The sequence below is a fragment of the Phymastichus coffea genome, unplaced genomic scaffold (assembly GCF_024137745.1).
Source record: "Phymastichus coffea isolate CEN01 unplaced genomic scaffold, Cenicafe_Pcof_1.1 PCOF00070, whole genome shotgun sequence".
Classification (NCBI taxonomy): domain Eukaryota; kingdom Metazoa; phylum Arthropoda; class Insecta; order Hymenoptera; family Eulophidae; genus Phymastichus; species Phymastichus coffea.
This window is the reverse complement of record NW_026706881.1, coordinates 856,783-871,527: the sequence shown is the minus strand read 5'-3', so window position 1 is coordinate 871,527 and position 14,745 is coordinate 856,783. Positions and strand designations below refer to the sequence as shown.

The 14,745-nt window shown below is 55.2% G+C and overlaps 1 protein-coding gene across 3 annotated transcripts in view; it reads left to right on the top strand.

Annotated features, from left to right (window-relative positions):
* The window catches only part of LOC131667745 (uncharacterized), a 58,153-nt gene that overhangs the window by 27,033 nt on the left and 16,375 nt on the right, over window positions 1-14,745 (top strand). Inside the window, exon 1 of one of the 3 annotated variants that reach the window (XM_058941400.1) lies at window positions 13,029-13,168. The exons of the other annotated variants lie outside the window; for them this stretch is intronic. Coding sequence (XP_058797383.1) covers window positions 13,140-13,168 — 29 coding nt within the window. The 5' untranslated portion in view covers window positions 13,029-13,139. Of the gene's footprint in view, window positions 1-13,028; window positions 13,169-14,745 lie in introns of those variants that run through there. 3 annotated transcript variants of the gene reach the window in all.

Sequence of the window (14,745 nt, the reverse complement as noted above, 5' to 3'; positions counted from 1 at the left end):
AATAATTTGCCCGCAGAGCTGAGCGACTGAGCGAGACACAAAGCAGCAGCAGCAGCAGCAGCAGCCGCGTCGAAAAGCTGCGTGCGCAGGCAAAGTAATGCGTGAGAAAAAAGCACTCGTGACTTTCACCCGTTGATCTTGACTCCGTTGCCGCGTATTATGCCACACAGCTCCGCGTAATGTGCTCTTTCTCGCCGTGGCATAACCGGCGTCATGCTTACGTTGCCGACGCCTATAGAGCTCGCGCGCAAGAAGCAGACAGAGCTGCACTGTTACAAATGTCTTGCCAGCTCGAGATCTGATCAATTTTCTGCTCTCGCTCTCTTTCTCTCGTCTCCTCGCGCCGACAGCCTTTTTCTCTTCTCTCCGTGAACAGCTTGCCTCCACTGACGAGTCACCGAGCTAATGGCAACTGACTCGAGTTCCGCCAGATCCACTCAATTATTGCTGTCGCTGCCCTGGGACTTTTCTCACTCGAGTTCTCGGTTTGCATTCAATGACAAGTCGCGGAGATTACATTCTTGAAAAGCTGCTTTTGTTCTCGCCAGCAGTGGTTTAAAGGCGCGCCGAAAACGTTGGTCCGGAACGGCTGTGGGGTTGCGTTTGTGAGAACAAATGCAGCGGAGTGCGGCGGGCGGCGTTACAAAGGTACAATAACAGAGCGAGGAGCGGAGGAAAGGAGAGCAGGTGGTGATGAGATATCTGCTTGTCTAACGGTCGAGCTGCGGGCGCCGGCGACGGCTGCTTCGACTGCGATAGTTTGTCCGGGCATGAGCCGCGCGATCCGTCGTCAAGTCGCGCGTTGGTGCGCGGCTCGCTCTCTCTCTCGCTCTCTCTCTCTCTCTCGCTCTCTTTCTCTCGTTACACAGCCGTTGCTCGCTCGCTGCGAAAGCGTAGCCGACGCAACGCGGCGCGCCCGCTCACTCGGAAAATAAGAGATGAGCTCGGCCGGGCGCTGTCTCTCGCCGCCAGTTGTCGCATCGGTCCGCGCGGCGGGCGGCGCGGCGGGCGGCTCGTTTGAGCGCGCACTCGCGCTGCACACTTGTCGCTGATCAATCGATCACTTGGCAGCTCGCTGCTGGCGTCGGCTTTGTGTCTGGCTAGCTGCGCGCCGGGGACTCGGCCCCGTTGTCGCTTTGGTGCCTCGTGAACGCGGCGTCGCTTTAATTTAGCGAATTGACACGAAAGGGCCTGGCGTTGAATTAAAGCCCGAGCTCGCGCACGCGGGCCCGAGCGCGCCGGCGCGTCGAGACGGAGGGAGCATAAATTAAAGCGGAGCCGCGACCGATCGCGCGCGATGCTGCAGCACGCCGCGCGCACGAGGAATTCGCAATTGGCAGCCGAAGGTTAATTTGGTTATCGCGGCGCGTCGCGCGTCGCGCGTCGCGTGCAATCGCAGACTCATTATGCGGGCGCGCGCGGGCGCTGCCAACGGGGCCGGGGGCTCGCGTGCGCCAGATTAACGGACGCTCCGCGAGGCTCGCGCGCCGCGCGATTGACTTGTCGTGCTGCGCCGCCGCTGCACGGGCACGACGATTGTTCGGCTGATGCGCATCGCGGCGGCTGCGGCAGACGCGGCAGACGCGCCAGTCGCGGCCACTGACAGATCCGTCTTCGTTCGAGCCCCTTATTAGCTCGCGCGCCGAGCCGCGCACACTGCCACTTGTCCTCTGCTTGCGGCTGCGTGCTGCCATCCGGCCTCTGATTGAAAGATTTATTTGGTCGATCTTCGGCGCACGACTGTCGCTGCCACTTATCTTTGCGTGCCGTCGCCTTGCATCTGCCTACTCGGCGACCCATCGAGTGCTCGGCAGGCCAAATTTCACTTGCGCGAGTAGTAAACGAACGCTAATGTGGACGTCTTTAGCGGACTGGATCGTTGCCAGTAAATCTCGAGTGCGCGTAGATGCGTCCGCGAGTTTATCGCTCGCGCTTGCGCGGGGGCAACTTAAGAGCAGCTTAACTGTATCTTTACACGTTTACTGTTTATTTACGATTGCGAGCGCCGAGCGTTATGTGTTCAAGATATTGACGAGCCATTAAAAGTCCTCCGCGATAAGTATCGCCATTGGAGGGGACGTAACAGAGCCTAACAGAGCCGAGCTCCATTGTCGTTGCCCGCTAAATCGGTAATCGTAGCAGAAGGTCGAAGGGTAATGAGATTGGCCAGAGAAGTGCAGCGAACGGCAGTGCATCGGAAGGCGGGGTAAGGCAGTTCCCTGCGCGATAGCGGGCCGCCTCTTCGCTTCTCGCGCATTGCGGATCGTGCTCGGGAAATCGAATACAGGGAATCGAGTCGAGTGTCAGCTGCACTCGGCGCTGAAGGGCAGGCGTAGAAGAGCCGCCGGCAGCGATTAGCATCGCGGATCGTGCTGACCTAGTTGCGCCGGGCAGCCCACGCAAGGCCGCGCCGCGCGTGTCCGCAACCGTCCCGGCAGCGGCGACGCATCCTCCGGCCGGCTCGTCTTGGCCCCTTGGCTCCAGCCGCTGATCGGCAGCGTTATCTAATCGGTGAAACTAGGTTCGCGCGGGTAACGCCGGTATTCTGTGCGACTAACCTCCTGCCTGTTCTCCTGGCAGCTCTCTTTCATAGCTATAAAGTGCAACTGTAGTTCTTTTTACGCTTCTCTCAAGCCTAATCAGGCTGCTCGCGCGCGGCAGGCTCTTTAAAAATTCATCATTTTTTAGCCGATACAAAGGCCTATAAAATGTACCGTGGTAGCCGAGCGCGCGAGATCCAGTACGCCGAAGCTCGTTTCCTTCTCGTTTATCAAGTGCTTCAAATTGATTTGAATGGAGAAGAAAAACGAGGCGGTGCGGCCTTGATAACGGACTCGCCTGACTCGGAATCGACGTAGATGGGAGGAGCGTTAATTGAGCAGCTAATCGAGTGGGGCGCCGAAAGCGTCGATGCCGAGGGGACATAATTGGCAGCACGTAGCCGAGGCGTATCGCGTCTTTTCGATCGGCCCCTGCGCGCGCTATTTTATTTTCGATGATTTCTGATTAGAGAGTCTCCGAGCGGAGACACGGAGCGGGGCTTAACGGCGAGCTCGCAAAGGGGAGCAAAGCAAAGAGCCGCGCGCTCTCGATGTGACGTGTATACTTAACGGAATCGCGGTTGGGGATCAAAGCGCTCGCGCATGCTAATGTGTACGCTGCCGCTGTCGTCATTTTCTTCCTCGTCGTGCCGCATTCTCCCTCGCTCGCTTCGTCTTCTTCCTGGCATTATTCCGCTCCATCGGACTGCCTCGGCCCTGCTCCCTTCGTCGGAGCTGGAACATCGCGGGAACTCGTCCTTCTTCGAAGTCGGCCAGCGCGTCTGACCAAACTCGTCCGCCACTACTGAACCGCAAGTCGCCCGTGAAAAGACGCGAGGCAAGCTTACGTCCGAGTAAATAGACAAACGTAAATAGACACGAGGAGCAAAAGGAGAGCTTGATTGCAGCAATTGGCACCTAGTTGTGTATAAGGAGGTTAAACTAATGTAAGATATCTAACAGTATCCGTGATTGGGCTGCGCAGTGGCAAGTTGGCACCTCCGACGAGGCGCACACGTAGAGCCTGTTATCCGCAACGCGTGTAGGCACAGCGTACGCACACGCTCGCCCGCTCTACTTCATCTCCGGCGATAGCTCCCGTACGTACGTACGCACAGTGTCCGTAGTGGCGTGTAACCATAACATTTTCTCTTCCGTGCTGGTACTTTGCTGCTCGCGTCTGCTGGCATCTCGACGCCGGTTATGCAAAGCAGCCAAGCTCAAGCCAATTGACGCGCTTACGAGATATCGCGGCGAGAATAAAAAGTAGCTCGCTCGGTCGATCTTCGATGCTAATGCTCGGCGCTATAGCGTCGGAGCGTGCGTGCGCCACTGGTGTAGCTTCTGCTCGCACGCGCACGCGATCGCTCGGCCGATCGACTTTATTTGTTTGCGATTACGAGCGAGCGAGCTGCCGGCCGACAACGGGATCGACTCGTTCCAATGAGTCTCCCCCGTTCTTTGGAGGCAACCACACCCACATGGCTCGCGCTTCTTTATTTGGAGTGCGCCAACGGTATACGCGTGGCGCAAATTGCCGCTGATTGATCACGCGGCGACGCCACCGATTCGCCCGACAATCGGCCATAAGTGGAGCTTGTGGCCAGTGCGGCTCGCTTCCGGTACACGCGTCCCTGCGACCTTCGCTCCCCCGCGGACCCTCGCTGCTGCTATCTCTATCTCGTCCGCTCCTTTGCGGGCTGTCGCCCGTTACTCCGCTTCTCCTTCGGTGGCTGTTTCTCTTGTTCTCTCTCGGAGGGTATACCGAATGACGACCGACGCCGCGCTATACGTACACACTCGTGAATCTCGATGCGCCGGAGAATCCATCGCAGCTGCTGCCGCTGCGCCGGCGATTGCCGTTAGCTCTCTCTCTCTCTCTCTCTCTCTCTCTCTCTCTCTCTCTCTCTCTCTCTCTCTCCCTCTCTCTCTCGCTATCGCAGCCGAACGATCGCTCTCGCGCCTCGCAATCTCCTAATTTTAACGTGCTAACGTCCCTCCCCTATCGTGCACTCCATTCTGCTCGGGTCGCACGAATTTTCGTGCCGCCGAGCGGACAGGCCATTGCGGCAGGCGCATAGTTTAGCACCTGGTCGCGCTCAATTTATGTCGCATAAGCACAATGCCTAATCTGATTGGCCCATTAGCGATTCCTCTCCGCTTCGTATCCCGGAGCTGCCCGCGCCGCCGCCGGGTTTTTTCTTATCGCGCCTCCCGCTGGCCGGCTAAATATATTGCTCTTTTGTCGAGCCGCGCCGGCAGCTCGGCTAATGTCTCGATCTGCGCGCACGAGTGCAGCAACAGCGCCGCACAAAGCCCCGTGGCAATCTGTTTCTCGGCTAAAAGCCGCCTGAATGCGTCTTTATTCAGAATCGGTGCTCTAGCCGACGCGCCGCATTCACCGCGATCGAATCCAGATAATAGGTTCGCAGCCGGAGAAATCTGCTGCGCCCATCCCGATGGCGCGGAGATCGAGCCAAGTGCCGTTGCCGGCTCCACGGCGAGCGCCGTATCTCCGGGCCGTTCATCGCCAATGCGGCCAATACGGCCAATACGCGGAATACGCACGCGGCAGCTGTCGCCGCGTCAGCCGTGCGCCCGAGTCGCGAATACTTTTGGCGTTGATCGTTCGCGGGGGCTCCGCCGAGCGCTTGCCCGCGAGACCTCTCGGACAGTGGAATTCGGAATTTCGCGCCGAGTGTAATCATCTCCCCATCCGGCGAACTGTACTTTTTCGCCGCTTTTTCACTTGCGGCGGGGGCCTTGGCTAACGGGACGCGCTCTCGATACCAAACCAGACGGTGGATTTCGCCAGTCGCGCGTGCGCGAGCTTGTGCCTGCACGGCAGATCGCATTGTAAGTGTGTTTGCTCGCCAATGATATGATCTTGCGGCCGATGCGCGCGTTTGCATTATTCAATGCCATTATGCCATTGCGAGCGCGGAATATTGATTTTAATTGCGCGCGTCCTTTGCGGGCTCGGCTAATTAGATAAGAATCAGTCATTGGAGCCGACGATCGACGCTCGTACGCGCGGGAAAAATGGCTTTGTACGGTTTTACGAGGTAAATAATTACGACTGAGGGATAGCTCGGGCGGAAAAAGATTGCTGGTGAACTAATGGAAAGCCGAAAGAAAAACCGTTAAAACAGGCCCACATCGCGATCGCCAAAGTCCTTGAGAGCGCGGCTGTCGAGGGCTGGATAAATGTGTGCAGTTGTCCGACGCGATACGGCTCAAAGTTAGCCGCTGCCGAAAGCTCGTGGTGGCCGCTGCGCGGATGCTGTACGATAAGCGCTCGATACGTGTTTAGTGTTTTAGCGCTGATAAGGAATCCGCTGCGGCGATCGTGCTTGGCATCTCGCGCCGGAGCGATGCCATGTACGGGAATTTGCCGGAGCCCACTGTTGCTCGCAGCGCGGCCACGCTGATTTTCCATCGATACCACGCGCCGATAAGCGACAGCCATTTTTCCTTGTCCTATCGATATTTCGCCAATTGCCCGAGATGTGGGCCTCGCGATAAGCCACTCTGCAAATGCAAAAAGCCTTATCTCCGCTTATCTCGTTTCATCGAAAAAGTTGTTCGCAATACGTGTGCGAACAACGTTTGATCGCGACCTCTCGTGAAATTTAAATGACAATCGCGTGTACGCGCGCCCATTTAGCAGCTGGTAGGTTTTGCTCGCGACTGATCGCTGACGTCGGTGGAGCGGCAAGGAAAGCTCGAGTCCCTTTCGCGAGCTAATCTTCGGAAATAAGCAGAAAACGCGAGCAGTAGACAGTCGAGTCGAGACGTTGTTTTTTCATCGTCGCCGTTGTCGTCGTCTTTAGCGGTGTACGGGCGTGCACGCACAGGCGCAGTAGGCAAGGAAGAAAGCTTGCACCGTTTGTTCCTTTGTCTGACGAGGTCTAACTGGCGGCGGCGTGGCTTGTGTGCGCTTGCACATAGCACACTGCACGGCAATAATTATTATGAGCGGTGCGTTATCCTAATCTCGTCGTTACATCGGGTTCACTTAGCCGCAACGGTAACTTTGTGCCCGCGATCTTCTTCCCTCTCTAGGCAACGAGCCTTGCTCGCTTACTTTTGCTGTTGTGCGCGCGTGCGCAACTCAAAATTGCGCCCAGCAGCAATTTTTTTATACCGTCCTTTTTCTTTCTGTCTGTCTTTCTTTCTTTCTTTCTTTCTTTCTTTCTTTCATTTGCTCGGGTTTTCATGCGTAAAAACAGACGAACAGCAGCGCACCAGCAGCTTCTACATTTTTCTGTCTTGAACGGGACAAATAACTATAAGGATAACTCGGAGCTGTGAGCTCGCCGTGCATATGCACCTCAAATGTTTAACTGTAACATTGCGGCTCAGCGTGCGCGGCCAGCACGATCTTCTATTTACATTCTTGTCTGCTATGGCTGCGCACTTCCTGCTTTAAAAAATAAATTGCCCTCAGTCAATTTTTGCTTTTTCCTCCTCGAGCGCAAACAAAGTGCCTAGTCGTAAACCGAGTTCCGATAAATAACATTTCCAGTTTCTTTCACTCGAACACTATTGCTTTTCCAAATCATTCAACGTGGACTCTCCACTCTTACTCCAACTTTGCATGAAAGTCAATTCACTAGTTGGAAATAATCTTCAAGTACTCGAGTACCAAAGCTTTCAAAGCCGATCGGAATGTCTTGGGAAATTTGGGTAGACATTTGAAAAGTTATCGTTGGCTGTTATTTGTATGCTGTGCGAACAGGTAGCCGCAGGAATAAATGTGCAAGAAAACGAAGAAGCAGATTTATAAAGTTGTACAACATCGTTGTTAAAGTGCAGAGTCGCGCACGGGCATGCGCGGGGAGGTAGCCCGTAGCCAACTATAAATTCTCGCGGGCGCGCGCGTGTGTACTTTCTCGATGTATAGGCGTATAGAGAGGGAGAGAGAGAGAGAGAGAGAGAGCGAGAGAGCGAGAGAGCCGAACGGTTCGTCTCTCTTTCTCCCTCGCGGTAATATAGGCTTAACGCCGATCTTAATTGCAGTTACATGCAAATATCCGGCGTGCGAATGCTGCGTAGCGTCGGCTCTCCGGGAGCTCTTGCTGTTACACCTGTACACTGCGTAGTTATGTGCACAGCACACGACTGGCCGAGCGCTCCGGCGAACCCGTACTGCTGCTGACAATTATCACGCGCGTATTTACTCGCTATGGCCATTCGTATGCCAGCGCGCGCCCGTTAACGATTGCTCACATTTGCAGCGCGGCCGCGCAGCTATTTTATCGCGGGCACGCATCTTATCGAGCCTAACCATTTTCTAATTAGAGCCAATATTCCGCTTGCCGGGGATCTCTGACAGGCAGCTGCGCAACAAAGGCCCGTTTAATCGTCATTGTTCTCGCGGACCAGCCGAATCGCCTGCGATAAATATGCGTGCGCCGATTAACCAAATATGCTAATTGCCCTCTGGGCTTTGGGATTTGGGTCAGTCGCGTGGCTGGCTGGCTGGCTGCCTGCCTGATTATTGACCTGTCAGCGGGGAATTCGCACGAGCCGCTCAACAGAACAGTGCTCAATCTCACACATTCGAGCGGCCAATGCAACTAAAGCTGCGATTCCCGCGGCGCGCCGCCAGCTAATTAACCAGACCGAGCGAGCGCGAGACAATGGCCCGGGGACGCGCGTGCGCTCTGCCGCGCCGATCGAAGCCCCGATTTCGCCTGCCAGCCCCGCAATTAACGAAATTAGCGCCTGTGCCGTCGTTTGCCGTAGCGGCGCCTGCCGCGATCGCCCGATAGCGATCGTCGGACCACGTCGAGGCGCCCAATGCGGCCGCTTCGATTTGCCGATATCAATCACGCGACGGCTCGAGAAATCTGCGTAATACGGCCAAGGAGGCGCGCCGTCATCCATCACTTTGCCAGTTCGCACAAAGTAAACGCAGCAATCTTGCCCGTGATCAGGCCAATTTGCCCTGGTGCCTGATTGCATTTGTCATTGCGCCAACTAGGTGCGCGCCCGCAGAGCTGCCCATCCATCAGACTACCGAGCGCGCGCCGTCGCGGTGCTCGTTATACCGCGGCAGCCCGTGCGTCAGCCGATCGACTGCCGATCGCTCGCCGCTGCCGCTTATGCCGCTGATCTCGCTTATCCCGAGCGCCTGCCGCGCGCGGGCTGGGCCGCGATCTGATTAACGCCTAAAGAGCGCTTGCCCGACTCTCTTCGACGAGAGCTTCGCGGCGCACGATTACAGCAAAATATCGACGGCGTACGGCGCGCGCGCCCACACGGCTGACGCGTGCATATTATATATTATCTGGCGCATCGCGTCTTTCAGAAAACGAAGATAAGGCCGCGCGCAGCGATCTGCCGTTATTAGATGCGCGCCGCCTAGCTAAAACGACCGCACTGCTCGCAGAGCTGACAGAACGGTTATAAATTGTCCGCGACCTAATCAAGATTGGTTAGACGTGCTTTTTCGCGTCATCGGCTTTTAATTAAACCACGCGATTTTACTGGGCTTTTCAATTGATTATCACTTGGCCATCAAGCCACCCGCCGGATAAGCTTTTGTGGGACTTGTTGGCTACGGAGCAATACCTCGTATTGCACGAGTGTGTCGCAATAAATAGCAGTGAAATTAGACGTCGTAACCGATAAGAGACGGCGCAGCTGACTATTCTCGTGTTAATAAAATTGCAGAAATATTTGATAGGAGCTCAAGCGCGGCTGCAGATTATAATGCAAATGCGATGAAATTAGCGCGGCAGACGAAGCGAGTAAAGTGTTAATGGTACGCTGGCGCCTAGCACATAAAAGTAGCGATTAATACTCTTTGCTTGGCGAAAACTACACGAGCCGACGCGAATGAGAAATGACTCTCTTGCTGACCCACAGCCACACGGTGTACGATGTTAAATCACGAGCCGATCATAATCGGGATAATGCAATCCGAATAATTTCCCCGCCTGCCTGCCCCTCTCTCGTTCCCTTGTAACGCGTGTAACGCGTATTCGCGGTATGGTATCACCTCGAACGCATCTCTCGCCCGCGCACGCATACGCTTGTCTTTCTCTATAACGGTTGCCGCAACACACGTTATCCAGCCCACTCCGTTGAATTATGAAATTGGACGCTCGCGCGCCCCGAACGACCACTAGGATAACAAAGCGACACGCGGTCGTACAGATGAAAATCCGGGAGCGTGTTACGAGCCACGATTACTCGTCGATCATGATACTCGGCAAATTTACCTCGTGAAATTGGTATTGGCATGTGACGTGAATCAGGAGGACCATTAGTCGACCTGTCGATCATTTTAACGTTTATATTGATGCCGCTGCGCCATCGGCCACGCTAGCTAACTCCGTTTGCACGAACGTTGTCGTCGACAAATATATTCGACGTTCGCGACTCGGTCCCCTCAAGTTTAGCACACTCGATTACAACGTCACGAGCCATGTATCGAATTCTAGATAATAATTGCAAATTGAACGGCTAATTTATGCAGAGTAATTTTTAGACGACAGCGCATATTAATTGTCAGATCCTCGGGCGGCGGCGGCGAGAAATACGGGTAGGCATTTATCGTCATTAACGGAGTTTATTTTGAAGCTCGTGCGCGCATAGATTGTGCTGCGAGATACTTTTACGTCGTGTAGGCAAATGTCTTCCGTTCCATTTCTCGAAGGAGCGGTGCTATATAAGTGCCTTTGCAAAACTGACTAATGTTGAAAGATATTATTGCAGAAGATTTATCTGCTGGAGAAAATCTGTTCTTCTTGGCGTTAAGGCGTATCTGCTATAAAAGCAAGTGACATTCCGTGCCTCGATTTACATCGATGTAGCCTTCGTGCTGCCGTGAACCTTTGCGCCCGACATTTGGATCCATTTAAAAACTGTTGGATGATACGACTGAGAATAGATTGCTCGCAATGACTTATGTATTGAGATCTAACTGGCAGATGGAATAAAGGCCAACACTGCATTCCCATGCCCATACTTGCGAAGCATAAAAACTATGCCGCGCGGAATAGCTTTAAGCAAATTTCAATAGAGACGGTCATGAAATTGATTTCAAATTCAAAATATGTCGAAACGCAAACGAGCCGAGGATATATCCGGAAAGTAAAAGATGCTCGGCGCAGTAACGTTAGATGCAAAGCGATGCGCCCGGGGCACGGGCAACTACTAGTTTATCATCCAAGGTGCAGGCCATAATATGATATTTCATAGTTGTAGGTCATGAAGCATCTTTGAAGCTGAAGGCCTGCCTGAATCACTTGGCGCGATGGCCAGTTTCCCGAGATTGTTGTTTGAGTAAGAGCTGAAACAGTATAACGAAGAGTATACGGGTGTTGAAACTAACAGTAATAGAAATTTACTCACAACAATGAAAACTGACTGGTCACGCTGGAGCGCGGCGCAAATCTGCTGCCGGCAGTGGGGCTGGAGAGCCGCTCGAAAAACGAGCGCAAGTCGGCTCGGCTAGACTCGCGCGAGCGATCCTAATGAAGTTCTTATCGAGCGAGTTGCCAAGGCCTATCGGCTGCGATCGACGCGTCGGCCTGCTCGGCCCGGGAATGCACCACTCGTCGCGTGGTCGTCGCGCCTTTACGCGACGCGCCAAGAGGAAGAGGAGGACGCTGAGGACGAGGAGGAGGACGAGGAGGACGGGGAGGACGAGGAGGACGAGGAGGACGAGGAGGACGGGGACCGCTACGCGAAGCCCGACACGTGTAAACTGGCGGAGGGGCGCCAACGTGACTCACGACCCAGGGCCAAGCCAGCGGCAGCGCCTACTCCCGCGGGCCAGATTTTTCCGAGCCCCGGCGACCAACTAACTCTCCTGCAGCCTGCTCATGAGTGCTATCGAGTAGCGAGCGTGCGCGATATGCATCTCCACGATTAGAGGCGGCCCAGCTCGTTTGCCGCTAACAGAGACTTTGCTGCGGGGTGCGAGAGAGCGAGAGAGCGAGAGAGCGAGAGAGCACGGGAGCGAGAGATAATGACCGTGCGCCGCCGCGCACGCTTGTCGTTGCCCACCGCATTGAGAGGCCGCGCCGCACGTGACAATCGCGGCAAGGCGCCGCCGCCATCGGCCGATCGGCAAATCGATTAACGAGACGACGATGGCTCGATAATTGATTCAGCGGAGGGCGCACTGCCGAAATGCTCGGACAGCCGGCGCGGCTAACGACCCGACACTGCTTGTCGCTGGAATCGCGAAAATTCTCACGAGAATCGACGAGGCAACAAATAGCGCGCCCAATTAATCGGCGACGACGGGACGACGTCGAGGCGGGAGGCGCGAAGCGAGCCAGGGACGCGTTGCTCGTTAGAGAAAGGCCCGGACGAGCGAGCGAGCGAGCGCAGGCCAACGTGGTCGAAGAATGGCGCTTGCCAAGCTACACAAAGAAGGTGCTCGTAGCCGGCGATGATGCATCGCGCTCAAACGCGGCGTCGGCCTGTCGGCGTAATTAGAAGCTCGGGCAAGGCGCACCGGGAGCGTTAGTAAAATCTTTGGCGGCCGTAAATATCTCGTGCTGGCGCGCGCTCAACATCCGCGTACGCGTCCCGTCGGTAATGCATCTCGATTCGCCGTTCTCCATCGCCCGCGCCCACGAAGATCGCTCGGCACTCGGCGCCAAATTACGCCCGAGCGGCTAGGCTAAGTAAGTGCTCCGAAGGGCCTCGGCCTCTGGCAACGCAAAGTCGTGCGCCCAGGCGGAGGCGCGGAGGGGAGCAACGAGCCGGGCCGCGTCATGTGCATCGTGCTCGCTCGTCATTGCGTCGTTGCGCCGACTGTGAACAAAGCGGCGCTTTCGCTGCGCTGCAACGGAGTCGGCAACGGAGCCGCCGGCCCTCGCGGTTGCCTGGCCAGCTGCGGATCGGCGAGTGCTCGGCCGTCTCTCAGTCAGCGTAGGCGCGTTTGGCCGACGTAAATGTGTGCCGGACAAGGGCACTCGCTGACGTAATGTGGCTCGACTGGAGTGCGCTCTCCGTGTCCGCTCGAAGCCGCCTCTCGCGTCTCACTCTCTCGCAAAATGCTGCATTGTATTCCCGTCCCGTCCCGTCTCCGTCGGCGTCTTCTATGAGCCGCGCTGTCAGCTATCAATTACAGATAATACATCGACGCTTTTGCTGTTGTTTTAGCGAAAGTAGTTTCACTCTTGAAGAAAAATAAGGAGAGCGTGAACGGCGAGTAGCGCGTCTGAATAAATTAGATGTTTGGATATAATTAATGAGCCGAGCTGGCCGTGCGAGAGATTGCAATCGCGGAATCAGTCGAGTTCGTAATCACTTTCGATGTGCGTCACGCGACGCGGCGCAACGGTTATTAACGAGCTATAGCCTCGGCGCGCACGATAATGCACAGCTACGCCGAGATTCTGTAACTGAAATTAATTCACGGCCGCGCGCACTGACGGCTAGAGCCAGTTCCATCGGCGTGGAAGCGAGTTTCCGTCAGTTTGAGTTAGAGCGCGCGCGCGCGCACGCCGAGAGCAAGAAAAACCGATGTGGCGCAGTGTGTAGTCGCGGCTGAATTGAAGGACGATCGTCAGCGGCGGATTAATTTCACGTGGCCTTGTTTTCTGCGGCGGCTCCTAACGGAACCCTATGGTTTATCCAAGAAGCTGTGCATTGCGGTACACAGCCTGTTTAATAATAAACAGAGCCGGGCGCGGGGCAGCTGTTGCTCCGCTTCATCTCCGTGGATGTGATTTCTGGCGCTGCGCCGACCGAGCGCTCGGTTTTACGCGCCAGGCGGCCCAGGCGTTCCGCAATTAATAATCCGCAATAATCGGCAATGAACGTCAGCCCGGCGCGCACTAAGGAGAGCAGGACAAGCCCGAGACAGCGCCAGCGCCCGAGATACGTTTCTCTGTGACGGCGCGGCGCGAGCGCGCGAGCACGCGAGCGGCAAAAAGGTGTGCGCGCATATGAGGCGCCTTGTTCCAGCGCTCATGCTTTTTGCAGATTTAATAGCTGTATCCTACTTTCTTAGTGATAATCAATCCTTTTGCGCTCGCAGCCTCATCGCTCTCAGCTCTCCGGTTATTCTTCGTTTTTTCCTGCTCGCGGCTTTACCAGAGTAATAACCTGTCACTCTTTTTTCTCTCTTCACTCTGTTTCTTTCATTGCTCTCCCCGCTCCTCTCTCTCACTCTCTCTCTCTCTCTCTCTCTCTCTCTCTCTCTCTCTCTCTCTCTCTTGGCTATCTACTTCGCACTACTTATCATACAACCTTTGTACTGTTATAATACAATAACAACGGTTTCTTCCAATTGTTTTTCATTAATTATCCATACACCACTTATACATATCATAGGTTTCGCCCCCCCCCCCCCGCTCCTCTGATATTGCTGCGAGAGCTGTTTGGGTAAAAAACTGACTGTACTAAGCTCTCCCCTCTCATTTGCGATCTTCCAGATTTATCTCTCCGACGATGTGCTGCTGATGATTTGATTTCTTTCTTTGTTCGCAGTGTAATTACTCACCTAGAGATTTGAAAAGGAACCGGCATATGTAATGTTTGAACTGGATTTGAGTCTATCGGGCCTTATCGGTCGGGCGACAATGCCCTTCTTTCGTTTGATACGTGTGAAACTCGTCTGCAATTAATTGGCGAAGCAATTAATCATTGTTTTACTCGGCTGCGAGGCGCAGTCGAGGCTACTACGGTACGTTCGTCGAAAGCTTTCGAGTTGTCCGCACAGCACTACAGCTTACTAATGCGACACGCGCTATCCAGTCGATCACAGGCTATGGAAGATGGATGCTAGACAGCCGAAGGCTCGATCGACTCGCAGCACGTTAATTTTCCGACAAAGTGCCTACAGCTGCTGCGAGCGAACGCTAATCAAGTCATTGGCGCGTGCCTCATTTGTCGGTCGAGACGGGCGCGCGAGAGAAGACGAAGAAGGACGGGGCAAAAAGGAAGAGCGCGAGCGGAGCTTTCGCGCATAATCGATGGCCGGCACAGAGGGCCCACGTAATGGTCATGGGCAAGAGCGAAGGCCGATCGCTGTGTCGATTGTGCCGTTCCGTCCGTCTGTCTCTTTCTCCGATGGAGCGTTCGAGGCTCGCGGGCTCGCTCGTCGCGCTGGACGCGAGCGAGCGCGGTCGCCAGCAGTCGTGGCGCGGCCGATGCTCTTATTTTCGTTGAAGCGTTGACGCCGGTCGCCTCGCTCGCGGGGCCTACCGTTACGGGCTGCCTTTTCTCG